Source organism: Berghia stephanieae, chromosome 5 (genome assembly GCF_034508935.2).
Source record: "Berghia stephanieae isolate SIO BIC M18660-M18661 chromosome 5, UCSD_Bste_1.3, whole genome shotgun sequence".
Classification (NCBI taxonomy): Eukaryota; Metazoa; Mollusca; class Gastropoda; order Nudibranchia; family Aeolidiidae; genus Berghia; species Berghia stephanieae.
The window spans coordinates 13,498,242-13,525,582 of record NC_088364.1 but is presented as its reverse complement, the minus strand read 5'-3'; the positions used below and the strand labels follow the sequence as shown (position 1 = coordinate 13,525,582).

General features: G+C 34.7%; 1 protein-coding gene across 4 annotated transcripts; it reads right to left on the bottom strand.

Annotated features, from left to right (window-relative positions):
- Positions 1–1,838: 1,838 nt before the first annotated feature.
- Positions 1,839–27,235, bottom strand: LOC144972439 (DNA excision repair protein ERCC-6-like). 4 transcript variants are annotated; one of them, XM_078913610.1, is made up of 23 exons: positions 27,081–27,235; positions 21,264–21,556; positions 20,952–21,051; positions 20,471–20,591; positions 20,021–20,117; positions 19,028–19,463; positions 17,870–17,985; positions 17,268–17,481; positions 16,029–16,157; positions 15,353–15,505; positions 13,888–14,023; positions 12,785–12,955; positions 12,038–12,214; positions 11,580–11,696; positions 11,071–11,166; positions 10,469–10,684; positions 9,458–9,568; positions 8,875–9,089; positions 7,283–8,160; positions 6,759–6,926; positions 5,536–5,725; positions 4,605–4,734; positions 1,839–3,895 (listed from the first exon to the last, which is right to left on the bottom strand). In XM_078913610.1, the coding sequence occupies exons 2-23, from the start codon at positions 21,451–21,453 to the stop codon at positions 3,482–3,484; spliced, it is 4,575 nt and encodes a 1,524-aa protein (XP_078769736.1). In that variant the 5' UTR covers positions 21,454–21,556; positions 27,081–27,235; the 3' UTR covers positions 1,839–3,481. The 4 variants fall into 4 exon arrangements, with proteins under 4 accessions (XP_078769736.1, XP_078769737.1, XP_078769739.1 ...); XM_078913611.1 differs by having other exon boundaries at positions 26,984–27,206; XM_078913613.1 differs by lacking the exon at positions 27,081–27,235 and adding an exon at positions 26,565–26,656.
- Positions 27,236–27,341: the final 106 nt, after the last annotated feature.

Here is a 27,341-nt window from a genome sequence, read left to right as displayed (position 1 = left end):
CAGTTGAAAGAATGAATCACAGCAATAACATCTGTCGAAATGCCAGGCACCGACAAAGTTCCACTTCGATCATAGATAAGTTAATCTATTCAAATGCGTGCATATTGTGAACGTTTTTCAATGTGTATGTTGGTAAATTACGCATGTGTGTATGTGTGTTGAGCATGTTGTTTTCCTAGGGGAAGATCCTACATGAATAACACATGAAAGCTGGTACTTGGAGGCTATTTTTAGCTTCTCAGCTCAATCACACACTTTGCTTAATTGACAAACTAACCCAAACTCCCGAGGGTGTGCAATTAAGCAGAGTTGAATGTACTATTCGGTAGGTAGTTGTAATGATGCTTTTAGAAAACTAGAACTAACTAAAACTAATATTTTTAATATTTAAAGCATGATGGCTAATGAGATAATAGAAACAGTAATGATAATAATAATAATAATAATAATAATAATAATAATACAGTTGAGGCCAGTAATTGGATTACAGTTACAGCCATTTTATTGGAACAATCTTCCTGTGATAGTATTTCTATACAGTACTTGCTGGCTTCAAGCACGCTCTTGGGATCACCATCATCCCCATCACCATCATCATCATTATAATTCTTGACAATACAAAGACAATCAATTTTTTTTTTTTTTAAATGTTAGTTTAATCATATGTGACATACACATTTATGCAATGGCATAATGATCAAATGATATGTACATACAATAAATTTAATTTAATATCGCTGACATGATTTTTTACATGGCAAAGAAGTAAACCTCTCTGTTTCTTCCTCTCTCTCTCTCTCTCACCTCCCCCCTTTTCTCTCTCTCTCTCTCTCTCTCTCTCTCTCTCTCTCTCTCTCTCTCTCTCTCTCTCTCTCTCTCTCTCTCTCAGTAATTGAGCAAATTGCATTACAACCATAATCTATCACATGATTAATTAATTACACGTTTCAACTAAATTGAGTTACTTATAATGGCCAAAATTGTATAAAATGGTTCACGTCTTGGCCCAAGTTATGGCAGCTGAGTCAATATTGTGATAAATAGAATTGACAATGCTAAATATCATTGTTAATGCCAAACAACATTGTTAATTAATGCCTTTTTCAAAACTCTCTGGAGAAATAACAGTTATTTAATACATTAGCATTGATAAGTTAAACTGACACTAACTTGGGCATCTATATATAGCAATATCCACTAATCATGCCCAAAGAGCATTACAAGGGGTTCTTAGTCAACGGCAACACATGACATAGGACGAGACATGCTGCCAGTTAGGAAATAGAAAATTATTTTTTTTCCGACAGAGACAATGCTGTTAACTCTCAGGTACTCATTTTACACTTGAGTATGCTGAGAAAATGTGAGTAAAGAGCCTTTCCAAGGGACTCAACTAAGTGCTGCTCAGAGTGGGATCCAAACCCTAGCCCTTCTGATCCGAAGGTGAGTGTCATACCACAAGACCACATAGCTGCACCCTTGTCAATGTACACTAGTGCCGCGCTGAAGACCGGTCTGGACCGCGGTCCCACAGTCTTTTAGCTGTGAACCGAAGACCGGTCCCATAGGGGAAGACCGGCGGCGGTCCTCACTTCTTATCACCTTTCAACTAGTGCAGAGCGGTCCTTGCAAGGACCACGGTCCTACGGTCTCGCGCCATAGCCTACTACTTCCCCAGCGCAGGGTTGCCAGATTATTTTTCAACAAAATGCCAGGGGAAGACTCAAAAAATGCCAAAACACTCAAAAAGATGCCAAAGTCTGTTGACGCCCACCCCCACTAAGAAAACTACTCACTTTTGATAGACAATTTACTATCATATCCTGGTGGCTTGCGTGTTTTCTTTTCTTTTTCTTTTTTTAATTTGTTTTTTGTTTTTTTTTTTGAATTATACTAAATTTCCTGTTGGGGTAATTATTTACCTACTGACTACTAAGTGGAGTGCTAAACCACTACACCACGGTTGGATTTTAAGAATGAAAAAGAAATGTGAAGATGTTTGTTTTTACGCGTTTAGAAATAATTAAGAAAAGGTGTCATTTGAAGTATAATATACAAGAAAAGAAAATGCCAAATGAAAATGCCAAATGCCAAATGATTTTTCTAATGCCAAACGGTTTTCAAAAATGCCAGATTTTTGGAATCTGGCATTTAAAATGCCAAACTGGCAACCCTGCCCCAGCGATTCGTTGCTTCGGTTGCCTATCTTCCACCAATCACCACCCATCCCACTTAATCGCACCCACCCCCCTTTGCCATACACTAAACGACACAGACGACCATACAGGCAGACGACCACCAACCTCCACTCCGCAAACCGCCCTTTCGTGTGTGAGATGGGGGGAACAGGAGGCGCACGCCTTGGACGATTCCATTATACTGGGTAAATTTCAAAATTTACTACACCATAATGATCGCAATGACAATGATCTATGGTGAAGGCATGACCCCTCTTCTCTAATGGGTTATTGTTTGAAATGTATGTGACTACTAAAGATGTGTGTGTTTGTGTGTGTGTGTCGAACCTAGCAAGTAGCAAATCCGATTTTTTGTTTTCTTTTGTCCATCTCTTGTCACCACTCCTTTCTATCGCAGTGTTGTCATTTAAAATAATACAATAATATTAAAATTTCGTTGGTGTTTTTACTTATCAAATAATATGAGTTTCATTAGTTTCTTCCTTCCAAAAAACCTAGTTATAACGTCTGAATTTTAAAAAAGTCCAATAGAATATTTGGGGACCCCGATAGCTCAGTTGATAGAGCACTCTCTTTATACGCAGGGCCAGAGATCGATCCCGGGTGCAGTCGATTTTTTTCTGAATCCCTGTCTACTCAGCAATGAATGGGTAGCTGAGTTTGTTAGATCTGGCGAAAAGTCACCATCGACCCCTCTTATTACCTCATCCACCCCCTCTGATTATAACTTCACGTCTCTCTCTTACTATTCAATGTTCGCTGCCCTCTAATGTGTGTGTGTGTGTGTGTGGGAGGGGGGGGGGGGGTAGGAGTTGCGTGTGTGTATCAACGCCACGAACAACTCGATCAACGCCTTGGGCGATGCCATTATCTCCGTTAATGGGATAAATTTCAAATTTTATTAAATTATCGAAGTAACAATGAAGTACGGTGAGCAAATAAAGAAGGCATCACCCCTCTTCTCTAATTAGGTTACAATTTGAAATGAGTGTGACTACTCCGTGTGTTTTACTCCTGTAGACCACGGTTTTCATCGTGTAGCGGTCTTTAACGGTTCAAGAATGAACGATCCCATGGTCTCAAAGGTCAAACCGGTTCGAATTTCCAACAGTCTCTCAGGAATGTTCAATGTCGAAAAGGACCGGTCCTTGCGGTCTTCATTTCCCAAGGACCGTAGGACCGTGGTCCTTAAGCTTGCCAAGGACCGCCCCGCACTAATGTACACCAGCATTCTTGCAAAGTAAAACTAAAACAAACATCTCTTTTCAATACTGTACACATCATCATCTAAATTCCTGTTTCAACCTCCAAACACCGCAGTTAAGATCACAGATTTGTTTTAGCATGGCTTTGAATTTAGGAGCATCTGATTTTGGCAAACGCTTTCCAAAATTAAGTACAATTTCTTGCGTGCTCGCTTGACCATCTGTAGAGGCCATGAAGGCAACGTAATTTCGGATATCACCAAGTAGTTCTTCATCCTTAGGATCAAGGGTTTGATGGACGTCGGGACGGAGAAATTCATCGTCTTCGTCATTCTCCTCAATTGGGGCGGATGCGATCCTTTTTCTGGATCGAATTTTGGATAGAAGGTCATTGGAGGTCAATGAATTATTTTTAGAGTTAAGGAATGAGTTGCCAGATGTACTCCCATCAAATAGGGTCTCCTTCTTGGATGCTGCCTTGGTTGAAGAGGTCTGAAATTGGAAAAGTAAAATTGAGAAAAGTGGACTTTTAAAAAGGAAAGCTCATATTTAAGTAGATAGTTTTTCTTATGTTGATGGCTCTTTTCAATACATTTAAATTTAATTTAATGGCTGATCCATTGCCTGCAATAATAGAAATGGATCTTTTCAATCCTCACACTGAGAAGTGACACAACCGCTACAACATCAATAATTTTGGTATTCAAACATTATAGGACAATTTCCACAGAGCTGTAAAAAGCATGAATTGATATCATGTAATGCAGTATAACTATGATTTAAAATAAAATGCCTTTGGACGTGTGGAGGCACTTTAAAACTTTCATCATTCATAGATTTATTACATACTTAATGAGTCATTCCTTTATTTATTCAACCATTGTCCCCTCGTCCATAATCAATCAATCATTAAAGTTCCCTAAGTCACCCAGCACTCTTCTTCCTTAATGTCGACCCTGCCATATAAGATTTTAGCAATATTCACAAAACATTTTATAAAATTATCATTTATGAAAAACTCAATGGAAGTATAATTTATTTTAAAGACTATTTTCTTATATTGACCAGGGCCAACTCCAATATTTATAAGAGTTCCTGAAAGGATGGTACAACGACTACAGCAATGATGATGATGATGACGACGACATTGAAGACGACCGTTATGATAGCGAAAACAACTGTAATGGAACTGATGACTTACATTTTCGTTGTTTGATGAAGATGGTGTTGATGATGATGAAGATGAAGAGGATGAGGTCAAATTAGAATCTGGGTTTTTGTCAGCTTTGTTCAATAACAACAAGCTATTCTTTTTCTGTCCAAACCGAGGTCTGAAAATTAAAAAAGAAAGGTAGATTAGGAATAATATTGAGTAATCAATGAGGCGCTTATTTCTAAAACTCAACAGCAAAACCCATGTAGATTTCCAATAAAAAATGATCACTTAGGATAAAATCACATGATACATCTATCTGAGTTCACATACCTGTGACAAAAGGGTAATTTTTTTATACTGTCCAACACAAACGGCATATAGATATCAAGTTAGGAAAAAGATAATTATCTCTTTTTATTTAGTTTTTCTGATCTGAATAATGATAAACAAAATATTTTAGAATTTAAGAAAACAACAAAAATTTTTTTTACAGGAATAGCTTCTCAATGGGTTGATCAAGTGCAATGTTTTGTCCATACTTTTCGATGTTTTGATAAATTATTCCTGTATATTTCTTAATAATTTGTCATCAATATTGAAAACCAGCAAATTTTTCAAAAATTTGATTATTGCCATAACTTTTCATAATTACTGAATTTCTTAGTTTGTTTTTTTTCGTGTAAAGCCTTCTATAGTATTCACTGTCTCACATATTGAGAACCCCTTACCCCGCCATATTACACTGATTTATAATGTAATTCTGTGTAAATGATTTAAGATATATCATTTCAATTTTAAGTCATTTGAAAGTTGCTGGATCTCATTGTCTTTACAATTAGTTCATAATTTTACATTACGCAAGTTTAAAGTTTGTATTTTCTTAAGTCACTTACAAATAGAAAGAGATTTTTGATTGAATCACACCAACAATCTAAAAAATTTGTAAGACTTTTAAAAATAATTAACTAAAACTAACTTTGCTGAAGATCCACCATTTTGCCCAGTCCAAGTAGGCTCCCCAGACAAAGCAGATGCACATTGACGTCTGGATCTCTTCAAGGCAATGGCCGCCTCCTTGGCCACTCTTTCGGCCTCTGCTTCAACAATGGCATAATCAGGACGACTGCAGTCCACAATTTTGTCATGCTTCATTGCACCGTCAATACCTGGTTGGATAAAATGAGAAAAACAAATACAAAACCTGCCACAGGCAAAAAAAAAAACCCAACCCCCCTCCCTCGAAAAAAAAAAATTATTAAATTTGTCATTTTCTTTGGGTAAAAAGAACTAAATTCCAAGGAAAAAATAAATAAAATCGGTATCTATTTGAGATGATTGATATTAAGCCATTTCTAAATAAATCAAAGTAGATACTTGACTGTTGAGGCTGTGGACTGTGATAGTTTGTAACAAAAATAAGTAAAAAAAAAAACAAACAAAAAAACCAAAAGGATTTGTAGCCCAAAACTTTAATTGCTTGGTCTTTTAAAATATTTTCAATGCTGCTGAGTTCTAATTTTTATTCTTACTTTAACATAAAAAAAAAAAAAAACTTTCTGAATACTTCAGAAATGATGATGTGTACTTCAATTTCAAGATAAAACAATTAACTTGTGAATAAATATATCGAGCCATTTTTATAAATTTCCTTTCCTATAGTTTTGCTAAAAAATCAACCATTAGATTTTTGATCAATCAAAACATGGGCTTGGTGACAGAAACACATTCAAGTCCGCTCAGAAAAATACAACTGGTTGTTTAAGAACAATAGAATGGAGGAACTTGACATCACTCTGCTCTTTGTTCATAGTTTTTCAACCATTAGTTGTGTGATTAGTTCTCACTAGATTTGCTCATGGACTATAAACGTTAAAGGTTACATTTAGTTTTGTGATGGTACGATTGATCAGGTGTGTAGAATTTGTGAATATTTTACTTAAATGCATTTCATCTATGGTAATACCGTGTAGTTGTTTTGTTTGACACTAACTGCCATTGTTTACATTTGAATGACTGTCCGAGGGGCATGGTTATGTTCCCTTACGCTAGCTATCTATTAAAAAACTGGCTTCAATTGAATCAAGAGTAACATCGCTATTACTCCTCTAAGATTAAAATAATACATTTTGTCAAGTTAGAATAAAACCACATCAAGCCTGTGTAGAATGAAAAAAATGTTACAGTGTAATTTCTCCTCACCTGTTTTTTTAAACAACTCCCTTAATACATAGTCGTCCTCTTTCTTTTGCTCTTCCTGCTTCTTCTCTTCCTGTTTCCTATCACCACTTCCACCAGCTTCCTCTCCCTGGTTGCCTCGCTTTGCATCACAGTGCTTGACTAGATGGGGAATTTTTTCACCCTCAAACCCTGAAAATTAGAAAATGATTCAATGCTAGTTTTGGAAGTTAAAATAAAAAGAGTAATAATAAAACATCTATTCCGTGCATCTAACCCTAAATAGACAAAGGGCTCTGAGGGCACTTGACACTTATAAGTCATATTAGTGCCTAAGAAATAATAATGGTAATGATAGTGACAACAACAACAATAATAATAATAATAATAATAATAATAATAATAATAATAATAATAATAATAATAATAATAATAATAATAGTAATAATAATAATAGTTTCTATAAAGCTTTTCATCATTACAAAAACATCCCAAAATGCTTTACATTTCCCACAATCAAACCAATAATAACTTTATACTGAACTCACGAGCATCTTTGTGTTTCCTCTTCTTTTTCTTAGAGCGATGTACTCTGTCCCTTTCTCTATCGTCAGGTGTTGAGGACTTTCTTGATTTATCTCCACTGGAATTCCTTTTGGGAGAATCTTCTAGTTTTTTGGAGCAACTTTTTTCAGCAGAATCTTTTGAAAAAACGGCATCATCTTTTTCTTTTTTCACCAAAGGAATTTTCCATTTTTTAGCTTTTTCATCTTTTCCTTTTTTGTGAGTCATTGAAGAAACAGCTTCGTCATTGTTATCAATATGATCTTTACTTGCAACATTTGAAATGAACGACAAGCAGGAAGTATTTTCCTTTTCCGAAAAGTCTTCTGGGAAAAGTACCCTTTCAGAATGTGTTTCAGGGTAGGACCCATCATCAATTTCTTCTTTCACTTTCACTTGAGAATCAAATTTCTCTTTTGCAGAATTTTTATCTCCCGTGTCCACATATTCTGTCTTCTTTTTCTTATCTTCCTCCATCTTCTTACTCAATTTCTTAGCCAATTCCTTCATCCGATTAACTTCATCCATTTCCAATTCATATCCAACTTCATCTCTACTCCTGGTCCTTCGTCGATCCTCCACTAACTCACACTCTTCTTCTTCCTCTTCTTCTTCTAGTTGCCTTCTCTTTTCTTCTTCCTCTTTCCTTTTGTTTATCTCATCAAATCGATTCAGCCGTTTTTGCTTGGGAGGCACCCTGACATCGCATCCGGTGCCAGCAAACAATGCACTGGTCTCTGTGCCTTCCTTGTTGTCCTTGCTGCCCAGTGTGAACAAATCGTACAACTGCTGGGACTGGAACAGACGTCTTTGTTTTGGGTCTTTCAAAATCCGGTTGGTGAGAAATTGTTTGAAGATTTGTCTGAAAGTAAAAATGTAGCAGGAAATAAAATATCATACAACATGAAAATACAAAAATGGTATCAACTATATAAAACCTATATATCTTAAAAGAAGAAAAAACAGGAGAAAAATAAACAAAATTTGTGTTCGCCTTTTTGATGAAACTCTGAAAAAGTGTGCATAAAAGAAAGCCAGGAACAGCAGATGTAAAATTGAAATTCAAAAATTGTCTTAAAGATTTACTAATTCAACTAAAGAATTGAAAATCTAACCCTAAAATTCAATGATCTTTAAATTCGAATTCATCAACACGGCCTGAAACCAGCATTATCTTGAAGTGATATGGAGGTTAAAGGTTGAATTAATAGTAAAAAGTATGAGATTTGGCTTGTCTATGTATTTCTATGAGCAAAATGGTGCCATTTTCTTTCATACAAGTAAATAATATTTTATTACTTCAGATATTTTCATTATCACTTCTGACTACTTTTAATTTCACCTCTTGACATCTGGTCACGGAGACAAAATACTAGTTGGAGGCAGAAAATTGAATTTTGGCACTTGAATCACCACATACTACCATTTGAACCAAAAGTCAGAGAAAAAAAAATGCAAATGCTCTTACTTTCACTAGATTCACATATATTAAAAATCACATTATTACCAAGGAAGAAATGAAAAGAACTAAAAAAAAATCATTGATGCCTCAAAAAAGATGATAAAATACACAAACCTGTGATATATTTTTTCCTCAATGGTGCCTGACGTCAGGAGTCTGTAGATAGTAACCTGCTTCCGCTGTCCGATTCTCCATGCTCGTTCTCTAGCCTGCATGTCAGTGCTAGGATTCCAGTCTGGGTCAAAGATGATGACGCGATCAGCACCAGTCAGGTTGACACCCAACCCTCCTACCCTTGTGGTCAGCAAAAACAGATAGATGGATGGATCCTGTTGACAACAATGGAAGAAGAAAAAGACCAAAAATTCATTGTACATTAATTAAACAAATATCAAATATTAAAAAACAAAAACAAACGGATAATTACCACCACCACCCTCTCTCTGGAAGAACAAAAAGAGGAGGGAATATGATTTTGACGACGATGATGATGATGATGATGATGAAACAGAAGAAGAAGAAGAAGAAGAAGAAGGAGGAGGACAAAAAACAGATGAAAGAAGAAGAAAAAGAAAGGATAAAGAGGATAAGACATAAATACGAGGGCAGGGGAATGGAAAGATGAAGGTGTACGTCTTATACAACATTATCAATGAGAGGCATCCTGGATAGAGAAGCAAAACAATCCAATACTTACATTGTTGTATTGAGCGACCAAAGGTTGCCTGGACCCAATGGTGGTGCCTCCATCCATGGACAGATACGTGTAGCCTTGCTCTTGAACAAATTTCTCCAAAATCGTTAACATCTGGGGTGTAGATATATAAATGTTATCATTAGTGTAACTATAGCTTCAAAGATGGGAATTGATAAAGATATAAATAATAATAAAGACTTAAATCGTTGCATGTGAGATCATTCAAAAAAGCATTTCAAAGATTTTTGACGAATATTGCATTGTGGGTAAATCTTGAATCTTATTCCAGTTGTGGCACTCCTGATAAACGTGCCATTATAAGAAAAGAATATACCCGGATTCTAAATAGGTGACTAGATTCTGGAAAGCAAATGAAAGCATTTCCAAATGATGTCACAAACAGGTTACATTGTTTTTATAAAATTTGACACTTGCTGATGTAAATAAAATTGAGTTTATGAAATGACAAGATCAAATTGCAATCAGCTTATGTTGTCTAAAATTTCATAAGCTCATTCAAAGTTTTGTTACTGATATTTCCATTAAAACATAAAAGATTTATCTTTTCTTCAAAACGATTTACTTACTTTGAGACATTTGGGTAAAGCTGATATGTAACTTGAAAAAATAAAGTTTTTAAAAATTAAAAAAATATATATATATATATTGTTTAAAATTAAACAGCAATAAAAGCACAAACTCAGTTAAATTTTCTGGTCTTATTTCAATTTTGGTTTTGACTCATGACCGAAGGACGCCTATTTGAGCACATTTAGAGGAAATTACACATTATAGAAGGTCAAGATATCCTGTTTTGCTTTGATCTTTATTTTTTATTTTTAGTTTAGCAAAAGAGTAACTAGAGGTGAAGTATATTTTGAAACCATTGAAATAACTTTTCTGCCATATTTATAATATTGTCTTGTTTTGAGAAATTGTTGAGCCATCTTTTAATTCTTTTATCCTATCAGTAATGATTCTTTTAGCACTTTTGGATCTCTAAACACTTACAGACTTGCTCTGTGTGAATAACAAGACACGTCGATCCTGTTTCTTCCACAATCTCAGCAAAGCTTCCACCACTATCATCTTGCCACTCCTCCTCCAATAGCCGTATGCAAGCTCAGGTTCATTATCGATGGAGTCTCCTTTGAAAATCTGAGGACCTCCGGTTGACAGATCAGGATGATTGCAGATTTTACGCAATGTGATGAGACCGGCAAAAACCTGTTTTCAAATTTCATAAAGATATGATCAAAAATCACCTGAAAGATGGCATTTGGCATCATAAAACTCTCATAAGCACTGTACCACAGAACAGTCATGTAAAAGAGTAGTTGTCCATTTTTAAGTACTTGCTTAAAGCCTATTTGTTTAGACTTCAGATAACATAAGAAACAAGATAGTTCTCAAGATGTCATCATTTATTATTATCATTAAAGACAACTTCACAAACTTTACTGAGGAGATTACATGGCACATAAAATTCATGATTAAAAAAAAAAGGTAAAGAAAAGAAAAGAAAAAAAAGGTTTCTCCACATGACCACATGAAAGAAATTCCTGTAAAGGAATTAAAAAGAGAGTAAAAGAGAGAATTTCATGAACACAGACCTTAAATTTTCCTTGAAGGATGGCATTGCATTCCCGTGATGCTAAATATTCTTCATAGACCTCTCTTTGTGCATCCGTGATACGACAAAATAAAACCTTGAAGAGCAATTAAAATAGTGGCGCATTTAAAATATTGCAATAACATCATATAGAGTAATTGAAACATTGTTGGACCTTTTGAAATTGCAGCAAGATTTTTTTTTAATTTAGTTATTCAACAAACATTAAATCACAATTTATCAATTAATCCCATGTTTCACTCAACTAAAAGGATGCACCTTCCCGTACAAGATCTCATATTTGTAAATTCAGGACAAAACTGCTGATCAAAATAAGCATTTCACACTGTTTGGTGAGCTATGTTCATGTATAAAATAACTAGTAAAAAATTGAACATGCATAAACTCCAACAACGGTAATATAGAGAGAAGAATTTTTGTTGTTGAAATAATAAGCTATATTATCCTCTCTCAGAAAATTCCATCAAAATCAAAATAATGTCAAAATACCTGTTCATTTTTATTGGGAAGATTTATGTTAGTTTTGACATCAGCCTTCATCCTACGGATTAGATATGGGTTGATGGTGTCTCGCAACACACAGGCACAGCGATATGCAGTCTCCACCTGAATAACAACATTTTCAAACATATTTTATACAAATATCTACGTATAAAAAACAAAACAAAACACTTTTTGTCTTAGAAAGTCCCAACCTAATATGGGATTTGCCTTTTAAGTGGAGACACTAAAATGGCGAAGGACATCTATAAATAATAAGTGAACTGAAATTTGAAAAAAAAAATGTGATGCCAACAGAAAATATGTTACACAATATGAATCATTTTGAAGTCTTTCTCGCTTAAATATCAAACTTGAGATTTCAGGTATTTATGAACCAGATCCTTTTGAAACACAGAAAATACTGACTTGAAATTTGTCTCATAAAATTCAACATGCATTCCCACCTGTATCTGTGTAGCATTGGAGTATCCACCTTGTACGATGGGCACAGAAAAATGCTGCATGAAATCTGGAAGCGTTCCCAACTTTCCAGGGAAGACAAAGTCAAAGAGAGACCACAGTTCCTTCAGGTTGTTCTGGATGGGGGACCCAGACAAGATGATTCTATGGGGAGTCCGGAACTGGAAATGGCATATCATAAAGGCAGTTTTAGATGAACATGAAGTAATTCTTCAGAGTACAAAGGTGAATAAAGTCGGAGTTTATCAACATTTCACATACCATTCATAGGCAGTAAAGCTATAATATTTTCAATATTCCTTCATCCAATGTTGTCAGTAATCTTTATTCAATTTACCCAAATGTGTTCCCCATGAGGAACAACATACTAGCTGGTATTAAGCTTCTCAATAATATGGAGACCTGTATTGGAAAGTATCTAAAGGTTAGTTTATCATTTTTGCGAGATAAGTCCATCAACAGTATGGTTTATTTGAAGGAGAAGAAGAATATCAGCAATTGCGGGCTACAATCTAAATAGAGCACTCCAGTTTTAATAGATCAAACTACAAAATTACAGCAGGAGGAACAAAGGGCTCCAAAAAAAACCCAAAACTATTTGTTAGTCATTTGAGAGCTTTAGCAATAATGCTATCAGGAAGTCTGGAGTTTATTACTAAGGTGGGAAATTTCTCTTAAAAAAACAACATATAAATTTGTAATTTAAATGTTCAAAGAAGAGGGCAACTCACCTGCTTGCAACATAATGTGGCTTTGGCATCAGGGTTGCGAATTTTGTGTCCTTCATCCAAGATGACATAGTGCCAGTTGAACCGAAGTATGAGTTCCTGATGAATGACCAAGGTGTTGTAGGAGGTGACCAGGATACCGTGATTCTTGGCAATGGAGCGAACCAGGTCCGTCTGTTAAAGTTAAAGAAACAAAAAATGGTATAGGACAGGGCTTGTCAACCTTTTACTTGAAATCATATACGCTTTCAACTTTCACTTAAAAGCTTGTACACCCCAGTCATCACAATACACTAACATTGCATCCAACTTATTAGGAAAGAAATACATCATGGGGTAAATTTGTTTTAAATTTGCTTAAAAAATGGGCACCATGCAAAGAAAAACCTTTGAAAGAATTGATTTACAAGACCAATATGTCAATGTTGTTTTCAACTGGCCAAAGAGGGCAAACGTTATTATTATGTTGAATAGATGATATAGAAACAAAAATGAGCAAAATAACTTTCAATATCCATAGTCTTCTTAAGAAATCGACTCCTTTATCAGCATTGACGGTGAAAACCTTTCCTCCGAATCGGAGAATTTGCCAAGCGACATATCTCAAAGGGATATATAATACACCCATTGAAAAGAACTGGTCTATGATCATTTTTACAAGACAAAGATTAATCAACCACGCACATCTCTACAAAACAATTTCAGTGCTGATAAAAAATGATTATTACATTTGTATATTCACATAGCACATTTAATAGAATTGCCATGCTCAATGCCCTTCACAATGGTTATTCTGCTTGAAAATGTTATGGATAATTATAGTCATCAACTTTGTGTTTATGTCTGATCTCATAATTTCAGGCACCAAATCATTCTCTCTTTTGTCCTAAGGGGGGTCAAATTTACTTAACTTGACACCCAATCTTGCTGTTTTCATCTAAGGAGCAAAAGCATTCATATTTCAATAAAGCCACAGTTGTTACTGACTTTTTGATGAAAACTGGTCTTCAGTTAAAATGAGATAATTAATTTTTTAAAAAGGGGGAGAAAAATTGATCAGAAAGAAAACCACAAGGGTCATTCTAAAATGGTTAAATCAGGTTTACCTCAGATCCGGTAAATGAGCCGGAGGAATGTAGAATGGCTACTCTGAACTCTGGCCACCATTTGTGGAACTCTTTGACCCACTGGTGCATGATGGTAGTCGGGCAAATGATGATGGATGGACCCAGGCCTTTGTATCTGGATATCATTACAACAAAAACAACAATGGAAACACAAGTTAATACCGGGATCAAGATAATTCTCCCCTCACCCCTCCCCTCCCTTCTTTTACTTATTCATTTGAAGGCATGGAATGACTCCATTCTTGTTCTCTTCAATGGTTGTTGATCATTATCATTGGGGAGCTGCAAGGTCTGGGCCGGACGTCCCACTTGCTGAAAGGAAATTGATGTGCATTTCGAACCCAACACCTCTCATTTCCAGGTGCATTGATTGCCGCGTAATCCTGTCTGACAGAGATTATTGCATATGGCCTCTCATGCATTATTGTGTCCAAAACAGCACCTTCCCGTGGTGTTCCCCGTTTCTACTGAGTTTGTTATGGGCGCGACCGAGTCCCCGGCGGTATAACCGGGCTAGGGAGTAGGTGGGACCCCTTCCTCTTAAGGTGCAGGAGACAACCCACCGATGAGTGGTACACGCTCTGCTCCTCACCCACCCACCTCACACTCATTCTGTAGTGTGGTGTCCTCTGTATGTCCTTACTTTTCTTAATCTACCCCTATAGCTCATACTTGTTTCCTAGTGCTGTAACTTTAACACTTCTATACTCCCTCTTTGGTCGGCCTGTGGCCCATGTCTTCTGCATGACTATCTGTGATTGATTGTAATCATGTATCCTTCTTAAAAAATTGAGATTTTTAGGGGAAAGGGCTGGTATCCCTTTGTTTAAGGCCCACAGAATCTCTCATCGACACAAATGACCCAGGACGTGACGATCCTCTGTTTATGAAATATGGCCCTTTAAGCAGAAAGAATAACTGAAATAGATAACTGCAAGCCAGGAAACAGTAGGTGGCGGGGAATGGGCGACCGTCAATCATGAAAGAGACTGTGGGAAAGACAAAATGAAGGCTACTTGACTAAACCCTATAAAAATTAATTATATGAGGAACATGCATCTGCAGCTCAACTCCTGATGTTATGCAGCTGACAAGGAATACAGGTTAGGGTGGGAAGACAGACCAGAGACTCCCCAACATGCCATGACAAACTACGTCATGGCACAAGACCGAAGGGCTAGAGCTCAGGTGGTCGCTGGTTCGGATAAGTAAGTAAGTAAGATCATTATCATTATAATTATTATTATTTCTACTAATATTATTACCATCATCATAATTATCATCACAATCTTTCATCATTAACTATAAAGTATATACGTTTTTCTGGCCCCATAAATTTTATAATATAAAGGAATTTATAATTCAATAAATGCGCACTTCATATTAGAAGAAACACCCATCAAAATTTTCTAAAATCACCACAGAAAGTACATAAGTGACTTACGGAAAATTGACATTTCTAACTTTACTTGTCCTCAGAGCTGCCAAGAACGAAATAGTTTGTATTGTCTTGCCAAGTCCCATTTCATCACCAATGATTCCCCCTGCTTGTTGGAGATGCAGCTCCCACAACCAACGGACTCCCGTTTTCTGGTACCTGATGTTCAGTAAAGATAATAATAATAATAATAATAATAATAATAATACCTTTATAAGATGCTTTACATGGAAACTAAAAGGTGCTTTACAAAGTGGGCATTTATAACAGATTTACTTTCAAGACCAAAAACACTAGGAGATCCATCAAGTAACATAAGACACACAAACCAACATTGATAGAACCATAGAAAAATATGCAACCATCTGCACAATGAATATATTATTTCTATATTGAAAAATCAAATCAGTTTAAGACAGAAATTTTTCAAAAAGATGGGTTTCAAGCCTTTTGTTTGAAATCTTGACACTGTTCACCTACCTTATTGACTGATAGTGAGAATTCTAACTAGGAGACTATCTTTCTACATACTGAAGCTGCCTAATTGGGGTATAATATTGAGTGACTATTTCTTGAATATATAATGTGAATCTTGAATTTAGAGCAGTAAAACACACAAAAATTGGCAATTTTGTAACCGATCCAGATAACTTTTATGACATAATGAAAAGGACATGATTACTGAAACAATTTTTTCCACAATTCCTGAGGCACTTGCAGTCCGCCCTCAAACTCTGCCTCACTGTCGTCACCTTCATCATCAACATCAGTCCAGCCATTTCTTTTTTTCTTTGCTTCTTGTTTCTGTACCCTGAATTTTGAACCAATCAAAGATAAGTAAACACATTAATTAACACAAAGACACTTTAAAAAAAGTAAATAGTCAATTGAGCCCGTCTGACTGGTGTTGGCAATCATATTCCTGCAGATTTGTTCAAAGCAAGCTATTTAAATTTTCACTATTATTTTATTTTGACAATTTCTCAAGTACAGAGTATCGTTGCTGTTCATCATCCTCTGGCTCTCTTTCCATCAATATTTTCCACATCGCAAGTAATTCTCATTTCTAAGGTCTCACGGCCTACTATGAATAAAATAAAGTAAAAAAAAGCACTCAAATTCAGAGCCAATACTCTGAAAATCATCCAAGTTGATTTCCGTTTTGCTTTTTACTTTTGTTATTGTGAACCTGATTATGGGGTAAAAAAAAACAAAACAGATTTGATTTTAGAAATAATAAATAGAACACAAGAATAAATCTCTGACATCTGGAGCGACCAAAACACCCAGAATCCATATTTTCTTAGAGTAAAACCTAAGATATGGGATTCCCATCCTGTTTTAGATTATTCATCACTTTCCTGTGCTTTGGAATAGATTTTGCATGGATCAAACATGGAAAATTATTATAAATCGGTTATGAGGCTTTTTTTCGAAACATTTATCATAAAATACTCCAATACAAATTTATTTTGAAAAACCAAACAAGGAAATTGTTTTCATTTTTTTATTTTGCAGTTGAATAATGAAAAATATAAAGAAAACTGACGATCAAGCAGCAATAGGAAAGCAGAAATAGTTTCTCAAAGGTTAAAAAAAAGTGTGGATGAAATTCATACTATGCCTCCACATTTTTGACATTTAAAAAAGCTATAACTACTATAATTTTGATGCTGGATCATCAATTTTTAGAATCTATTTTTCATTGTTCATCCCGCAGATACTACTGAAAACGATTTTTTCCTTAATATTTCAAAATAACTTAGTATTGGATTATTTGTGTGACGATTGGTATGAAACGACCTTTTAGCAAAGCCTTATATAAAGACGTTATCTATACAAGTGGCAGGCTTTGGTGTGATTTAAAGTCAGGTATTAATTTCATAAACAAAATTGTCACATATGGAGGAAGCAGACATACTTGAATAAACGATCTTGGTAATTTTCAGGGTCAGCATCGTCTTTTTCCCTCCTTATTGAAAGGTCTCGCTTCACTTTTGTTCTCACTGGTTCATCATAATCACCGTCTTCCCGGTAGACAGGCAAAGGGCGAGGGCGTTTTCGTTTGAAGGAAGACTTTTTGCTTCTTTTCCTTTTGGTGGACATTCCCATTATTGCTTCTTCCTCTGAGTAGTCTGGTAGGAATAAAAACATGCAATTAAAACGTATGTGTGAATATGGGTCATGTAATTCCATATTGTGTGCAGTAAAAACTTAGCTGGTTTATGTCTTATTTGCAACATGCATTTTGACTCTCTTTTCCATACTCTTATATGATAGAGAACATTTTCAGATAAGCCACTCCAGCAAGATTAAAATCTGAAGAGCAGATTTGTGGATGGCAGATTTTTGAGTAATTATTTTTTTAGAATCTCTATCTGTTTTGTTTGACAGTGTGTTTCGAATTTTTATCTTACATCCTCAAATGAAAGTCATTATGACAGCATAAACAAGTTAACAGCTCACATAGTTGATAACTACTAATTCTCACAGTACAGCTATCCTTTGAATCATAGCACCAACCTGAGAGATCTTTGTAGTTCTCATCGCTGGAATCCCCTTGCATGTCGTCTTTGCTCGGTAGGAATTCATCATCCTCGTCTATGTTGTAAAACTCATCATTATCATCATCTCCACATCTGTGAGAAAAATATTCAAAAGTCAATAATTATGCTATAATAATTTTGAAAAAAATCATCCTTGCTTTTAAAATGAATATACATTTTTACAAAACACGCATATTGTCAGATTGTGCACAGTTCTGCAGTGGGCAACAAAGATTTTTTTTTTGTTTCTTTTGTTTTTTTGTATTTTCTACAATATTCCAATTCCTATAAAGGTATATGACAGTCTAGTTTCCATGCACCCAAACCCCTTTTGACTTATCTCGATATTATAGAAAGTGAAAACAGACCAAAAAGAAAATGTGTTTTAATTTTCTTCAGCTTTTGTTTTTGTTTTAAAAAAAATTAAAATTGAGCTTTTATATAGCGCAATATCCACTTAATGTGCTCAAGGCGCTTTACAAGGGGTCCCTGACCAACAGCAACATATAGAATGAGACATGACGCCTGTTAGGCGATATTACATTTTTTTCCAACAGAGATAACACTGTTAACGGCCAGGTTCTTATTTTACACCTGAGTACAGTGAGAGAATGTAAGTAAAGAGCCTTTTCCAAGGACTCAGCTATGCACACTGAGCGAGGCTCGTACCCAGGACCTTCTGACCCGAAAGTGAGTGTCATACCACAAGACCACATAATTTTCTTCTAATTTATAGCTCATCATAAGCCTCATCTAAATCTCTGCTTATAATAATAATAATAATAATAATAATAATAATAATAATAATAATAATAATAATAATCATAATAATAATAATACATATTTATATAGCACTCATTCTCGTGTAAACCCAAGCTCTAGGTACTTTACAATGTAAATTATCAATTTGAAAAAATACAAAAACCAATACATACAATTACAATATACAATCAATTGATAGCCAAATGAAAGGTTTATAACGTCAATAAAAACAAATATGGTAAAGATGAGATAAGTCTTGATATTCTTTTTAGATAAGACTTACGACAGATTTAGACCTTTTTGTCTTTGAGGTTGAGGGTAATAATGATAACTGCAAAAGTAAAAAAGCAAACTGATTTTCTGAAAATCAAACCTTTGAATGTCATCCTCATCTGCCCAATCATCCTGAGGATGACGCTGTTGTATCACTCTTCGCACATGTCTTTTCCCAGAATTGGGTGAATGCTCTCCATCCTTTCCACCTTCCATGCTCTTTTCACATTCTGTGGTATCATTTGATTGTATTTGGCTTGAACACGATGGCTCTTCGTTTCTTACAGGCATCTTTGATTGAAGAGATTTCTTCTTCAAGTATTTGTTAAAATCCTTTTTGGCTTTAACACCAGGTGCCAGTCCTCCAGTTAGAGATTTCTCATATTCTGACATTTGAAATGGCTTTGCCGATGGCTTAGTTTTAATGACTGTTCCAAATGGAGTCATCTCTCCCATTCTCATCATTTTTTCTTTGTTCGTTTCTTTCTTCATTTTGTTTTTAACTTGAAATGCCTGGTCGAAGGTGCTACTTTGACCTGTGGAAGAAATGTTTAATTTAAATATTACATCCACGCATATAACAGAAGGATATGCACGTGAATTCATTCGTTTGAAACAACAGAATTGACAAGAATGTTAAATAATGATGGCATGTTCAAAATCCAAGCAGGCACCCAAACAACGAGCTCTTATGAGAAAAATACCAAGACATCTGTATTACATAAATGTATCTCATCAAACAAAAAGCCATGGCAATGTTGTGCATTTAAACCATGGTAAAGCAGTGATTGGATAGCTGGGTCTGTTAGATCTGGCAAAAAGAACTTTGCTATATACTAGCATCCTATCCAAAGGATAGCAAGCAATTGCTATTGTCTGTTTCACGCTACAGAAACTGGGATAAACCCAGGCTCCATGGGCCAAATGGCTCTGAAAAGAAGAATAATGAAACGACATATGATATATTCAGTTTCAAAAGTACTTGCAAAATTCAATTTTTGTGATTCCATTTGAGCTCATTCCAATTTTTTTTCCTTCTAGAATTGAAATTGTAACTACAAGTAATGAATTCTGTTGGAAATAATCAACTCACCTTCGTCAGTGTCTTTTTGTGAAATCCCATTTTCAAATTCCTTTATCTTCTTCAAAACATTGTCTCGTCGAACAGACAAAGTCTTTAGCTGTTTAGACTGTGATTAAAATGTTATAGAATATATATTTACTGTGTCAGTTTATTATAAGTAATATATAATCCAATCATGTGCATATGAAGTGTGGCCTGGTAAAACAATCATAATTGACTACAACTACAACTCAAACCTTTGTATGACATAACAAAAAATACTTTAAACCTGTTGGTGTGCATGTGCTGAGAATCATTCATCTTTCAGGCTATAAAAAATAATAACAAACATGAGTATGACGTAAATGACAATCTATAATTTCATCCATGTCAAGATTTATCACAAAAATTAAATTTTTAAAATTATACGCTACAAAAGGATATTATATTTATACACAATTTCACCTCGTATTGTTTTACCTTATTTGACTGCTGTCTTCTCATGGACTCCAATTCTCTTTGAGCCTCTCGACTTGGAAAATCTAAGTCTTCAATTCTATTCACTGCTGACTCCACTCGTCCAAGATCATTTTCAGCCAGTCTGGAATTCATAATGATGATTCAATATACTTTCCAATGACTAATTCAAACTTAAACTTTCCATTAGATGTCAAAAATTCACAAGTTTATTAAACATGATAATAACAGTTTTAAAATCAATAATAATAATAATAATAATAATAATAATAATAATAATAATAATAATAATAATAATAATAATAATAATAAAAATATAAAAACAACAATTAATCTCATAACAATAAAAATAATTGTTGATAGGACAAAAAAAAAAAAGAAAAAAAAAAACAAAAGAGAAAAAACAAAAGAATAAATAAATAAAAAGAGGAAAAAAAGAGAATGAATTATAAACAAAAGAAATAAATATACAATAAAGACATACTTTATGTCATCATTAATTGTATTCAGTTCCTTCACCAATATCTTATGAAGCCTTATCTCTTCTTCTTTCGCTAATGCTTGGTCCACTTGGTTCATTACCCCTGAAAATATTTTGAAATAAAGTTTATTAAAAAGATGAAACAATGTTGAAAATGGATGATTCTGATAAGTAACAATGATAATAATAAACAAGAAAAAAACTCAAACTAAGAAAAATCAAATAGACTTAAAGTTCAGACAAAGTTTGACCATGCATTATCACTTCTTTCAAGTAAATTAGAACCAAACTCTAATTCTAGTACGGAATACACACCTTCTTCAAACACATCCTGATTGAACACATTGAGGCCAAGTGCATTTAGTTCAGATGCTTGCTCATCCAATGATGCTTGGGGAATTAAACTTGTATCCACTGAGAAAGCATCATTAGCATTGTCCTGACCCACAGCAGGGGCTTCGATAACTTGAATTGGATTGTTGTGAGTGTTGTTTATCTCATCCATTGTTGACAACCAGGAATTGTCGTTTCCGTATGACTTAAATTAATTGTTTGCACTCATACCCTTTGTCAGTATTTCTCTCATAGAATCGTTCAGTCTGTAGTACCTAATGGGATCAAGAGAAAAAGAGACAAAACATAAGCCTATAACGTAAAGCGATGCAGTCTTCCTTGCTTCGTTCGAGCCTTTCCACATGAGGCTAACTACCCCTGGGTCAGGTCAAATAAAATTTCAAATTTAGACAAATCACAAGACTTCAGCTCTCTATGGATTTGTATATGATAGCAACTGTTACAAAGACATGGGCTGGATTATTAATTCTTTACTTCTCTTTAATAATGATCACGCTTCTATCACAGACATCACTGCATTTGGCTTATTGGATGCGAACAACTAACAAGTCGCTACAAATGTTCAATGGTTTGCTGACCTTTTAGAGTAGAGAGCTACATGTGGCTGACTAAACTAAGTTGATAAAAAGACATCATCATTCCATTCATTCATATTAGTACAGTCCACTCCGGATAATCGCAAATTGGTTAATCGCAACATTTTCCAAGAAACGGAATTAATTCTTTATAAAAGTCACTGGTTAATTGCAACAAACTTTGGTTAATTGCAACAAATTTTCGCCTTAAAAAAAAAAGAGGTAAATTCAAGAAATCAATTAAACAAAATATCATGATTAGATTCCATCATGGAAGAAATCGTGATAGGTTGAAAAATCGAGAGTGAGCGGGATTTAATGCTACAGTAGTGATGTCATCTGTGGCCATTAATTAGGAGGCGAGGGGGTGGGCATAGTTTTTAAAACAGGTAGACAATGACAGTTGTAAAGAGAGACTGAGCGATATCATTTGTTTCGGGATTGATAACTGTGCATTGTGACAAATGAGTTGGTGAGAGCTTATTGTCTCTCATCACGGCTAAGATCATTGACTCTTACAAATGTTGATAACAAAAGACTGAAAGTTAATCGAATCTAAATAAGATTAAGATGTCGACTTGCATCAAAGCTTCTTTTGCGTGTCAAAATCTATACAGGGATGCCATATGGTTTTTGTTTCAATCAAATTGTCAGTGGTGGACTAAGAACAATGGTTACAACAACGTGTTTGAGTTTAGAATATATATATATATGTATATATATATATATATATATATATATATATATATATATATATATATATATATATGTATGTATGTAAAATGTCACAATCGTGGATAGGAAACTCAACTTCGGTTAATAGCAACATTTTCGTTGATCCCAGGGTGTTGAGATTATCCGGAGTGGACTGTATTAGCCTAGACTAATAATATTATTTGTTTGAGACAATTTATATCTCATTTCAATTGTCAAAATTAAAATTAAAAACATTTCAATCATAATCATTGTCAGCATTGTCACACAATGAATTTAAAACACTGATTAATTGATTCATACTTATAGGCACTTTGATAAAATTTTCAAACTCAAAATATCTTGATTTGACTCAGTCAGGGGGATGGGACTTGAAAAAACATAAAATTTGATACCTTATTTGTTTCTCTACGACCTACGGTTCCAGAGTTATTTATATTTTTCTATTGAAATTTTTTGTCAATTTTACAGAGAGAATCTGTGATCTCACTGCTGCCTCAAAACCAGCATCTCGCGGCGATTGGGAAATTTTGAGTTTTACAGTCAACATGGCCCACTTAGTGTTTTCAGTAATTTTGTTTCAATTAAAAAATAATTGGCAAGTGTTAGGTATCATTTTAATGGTCAGAAAATAAGCTTTATTTTCATATACAAATCATTTTTATGGATGGAAAGTATGGAAAAAAATTAAGGATAAATGAAAAGGGGGAAAAATATGAGGTTTTTGTCCTAAAAAGTGGGGTTGATGGCGGAAAAAATAAAATAATGAGCGAGTGTATCAATTTTGATGAAATTTGGCAGAGATATTCTTCAATTAATTGTCTATCGATGTATGAAGTATAATTAAAATGTATCCATAATTTAAAAAGTTCTTATAATTCGAAAATTTATAAATTTTTATTACATAAGCTTTCTGAGAAATACAATCAGGAATTAAGAATTAAATACACCGTTAGAAAGCTTGTTTTGTGCCCTTTATAATGATACCAAAGTTAGTCACATAGGTTCACAAATAACGCCATGGTGACCAAAACAGTAAAGGGTCAAAAATAAAGTTCCAAAAAACGAGTTTCACCTTACAGTGAGCCTATCGGCGGCCACTGGACTGGAGTTATCAAAGTGCCTAATACTTACTCTATTGTAGGTAGTTGCATGAAAATTTGAGATTGCAGCAATTGTTTTCAAAATAGTCTCATGCTATTCTGCAAGAAATACACTTTTCAATGGTACCAAAATTATGACAATGTGACAATTAGAACCAAAGTTACGGGATTATTAGTCCGCAAAAGTGGACCAAAATACTTAATATAATTTAAGAGGAAAAAAGAAACTAAAACTGTGACCAGAGAGCAACCGAAAAGCGGGGGAAATGGAAAATCACGGTTATTTGGGGTGGAATACATATAAAACCATATATCAAAATGATCGCAAAGGAAAGACGAAGCAAATTTTAAAAAAATTAAATGATTATTATGCAATATTATGCAACGTCATGCAATTACATAACCCTAGAAAATGAAAAAAAAAGACGCGAGGAACGGATAATAACTTTAAAAACAGATTTGAGGGTGGTCTTCTTCCAGAGCATGCTTACAATACTATGGCTATGATTAATTTTGAACACAAAAATTGTTAAAACAAGAGGAAAGGAGCGTAAACGTATGAATTTAGACACTAAAGTTGTGTCCTTGGGAAGGCACTTAATATTTGGCATTGGCAAATGAGCAACAGACGAAAGATGACTGGTATTCGGAGAGAAGAAAAAAAAAACAAAAAAACAATGAACAGGGCTAGAAATAAAGTTGAACAAGTGTCAGTAAATGCAACTTGCAAATGTACTGCCCAATGTTTTTGCATCCTTGGACAAGACATTTGGGCACCAACAATACTCGGGAGAAACAAGCTTGCCGCTTTATATATGCAAACATGGTCAGTGATAAAAATGCAAAATTAAAAACAAGAACTACATAAGAGTGGTAGAGAAAACTTAACCTGAAAATGCAAAATTGAATATTACGTAACATATTACATAATAACAAACAATAAGCCGATAAATACCGACACTTTGCAAACTTTCTGCAACATAGGCATGTCATATATCAAACTGAACATCTCGAAGAGATGTATCATATGACTAACTATTAAACTACATTAAAATTGAAATGAACTTTAGAAAATTTGATAATTGCTTTGCATTCAACATCACTAAGAGAACAGATTAAAGGGTACTCACGTACTGACTCGCTTAAATCCATAAGATGGCTGATATGTGGCAAAAGACAGAAAACAAAATCTAGGCACTCTGGGTTGTTGGCTGCATGGAATGTAGACACAGGCAATATCCAGGTAATGATACTGAATAAATACATCGAAGTCCAAGCAATGATACAGAAGTAGTTGGGGGAGACTGACGATCGAATTCATGTTGTTACTTCAATTTCATATTTAAAATACAAGGCAGATTATTGGAGCTGGAGGAGGCAGTCGACGGGAGTTGGAGGTGGCAGACAATCAAATTCATGTCGCTATTTCAGTCTCATATTAAAAAATACAAGACAGACTACTGGAGTTAGAGGCGGCAGACGACTGGAGTTGGAGGTGGCAGACAATCAAATTCATGTTGTTATTTCAATTTCATATTTAAAAATACAAGGCGGATTATTGGAGCTGGAGGAGGCAGATGACGGGAGTTGGAGGTGGCAGACAATCAAATTCATGTTGTTATTTCAATCTCATATTTAGAAATACAAGGCAGATTATTGGAGCTGGAGGCGGCAGACGACGGGAGTTGGAGGTGGCAGACAATCAAATTCATGTTGTTATTACAATTTCATATATTCAAAAATACAAGGCAGATTATAGGAGCTGGAGGTGGCAGACAATCAAATTCATGTTGTTATTTCAATCTCATATTTAAAAATACAAGACAGACGACTGGAGTTCGAGACGGCAGACGACTGGAGTTGGAGGTGGCAGACAATCAAATTCATGTTGTTATTTCAATCTCATATTTAAAAATACAAGACAGACGACTGGAGTTCGAGGCGGCAGACGACTGGAGTTGGAGGTGGCAGACAATCAAATTCATGTTGTTATGTCAATTTCATATTTAAAAATACAAGGCAGATTATTGGAGCTGGAGGAGGCAGACAATCAAATTCATGTTGTTATTTCAATCTCATATTTAAAAATACAAGACAGACGACAGGAGTTCGAGGCGGCAGACGACGGGAGTTGGAGGTGGCAGACAATCAAATTCATATTGTTATTTCAATTTCATATTTAAAAATACAAGGCAGGAAATGAAACATGAAAATGTGGTGTCATAATGAACGTCTGACTCTGAAAACAAAAAAAGTACTTCGATTATGATTAAATCAACAAAATTAAAAGTTATATAATAATTTTTGTTGTGGTAAAGAGTAAAGTAATGAATGAAATATACTTGAATTGGCTCTATCATGCTATTCTGTATTATTTGTATTGAAATTAACCACATTAAATTAAACCAACACACTTAACCTGCAGAACAAACAAAAATAAAAGATAAAAAATAATATCAGTGGAACATAATTTTTAGTTGTCCGGTATCATCCCAGTTAAAAAGTCATTTCAGTTTCAACATTCATTCATAAAATAAAACTAAAATTATGGATGGGACTATTTTCAGTCTTTTTACAGCAATTATTTAGCTTGAAATTATTTATACAAGTCACAAAAGCAAACGCAGTCGATAGTTTACAGACTGCACTGTACACAGGAGACTCGGGGATACATCGAGAGGCAATCCTGGTTGGCCGTCGCCAACTTCATGAACACGCATCGTATTTAAAGTCACTAAAAGACGCTTTCGCCAGCATCAATCACCACCAAAATTCACACAAATAGAGAAAAATGGTTGGCGAATAATATAACATTAATTAAAAATAGGTAATATAATGAAAAATGTATTTAAAATGAAGTTAAAACTTACCAAATTTTCAAACAGCTGGCATCTGAACAAAGAATGAACGGATTAAAAATCTGAAAACGCCGCCTGATGCGCTGGCTTCTCCTCTTTAAAATGAGACCGGAAGTGACGAAATTAGTGCACAGAAAGCGATTCCACGGCAATGGAAGTAAAACTATGTTCACCGGTAAACACAATTTTCACTCCAGAGCCGTAACATCGATATCGGGGCTCGATCAGCGGCTCAGCCACGGGCGATGCGACTACCTATCTATTGTCTATATTCAAATGAGTTTTATTTTATAATTTTGAAAGGAGGTACTACGTAGTACTATTTCTATCTTATGTTATCAATGTTTTTGTTTATTCATCTTAACAACGCCACTACCACCACAGTTATTATGGCTATGGCATGGTAACTATTTTATTAATTAAATTATCACCACATTCGTCCGTCCGTATAGTGTTTCAGTTTCATTCATCCTGTCTTGTTGATAAAGGCCCATTTTATCTGTTTTCGTATAATAAATTGAAGCTTACATTCAATTTCACTTTGTTATTTATTTCTTCCAGCTTCGAGCAGCACCATTGCCATTTACATTACGTTATCACCGATCCGATAGGAATTTTTGCTGATTATGAAACTTCTTTTCTTGGACTCACTGTAAACATTATGTCTGATCAAAAATAACTTTAATCAAAGAGAGTGAGTCAGTTTAACTACGTGATTCTTTGTATTACTATATTAAATGTTTACTTTGTTATCGAAACATAACATTTTAGTGTGATAAGTAGGAGAGG

Excerpts from the sequence above, each read along its gene's own strand:
- LOC144972439 (XM_078913610.1), bottom strand. The coding sequence starts at position 21,453 with ATGGATGAGATAAACAACACTCACAACAATCCAATTCAAGTTATCGAA. Across the intron at positions 16,158-17,267 it reads TACCAAGATCGTTTATTCAA|GGTACAGAAACAAGAAGCAA; the intron begins GTATGTCTGCTT and ends TTCAAAATTCAG. Across the intron at positions 10,685-11,070 it reads TCCTTCAAGGAAAATTTAAG|GTTTTTGCCGGTCTCATCAC; the intron begins GTCTGTGTTCAT and ends ATTTGAAAACAG.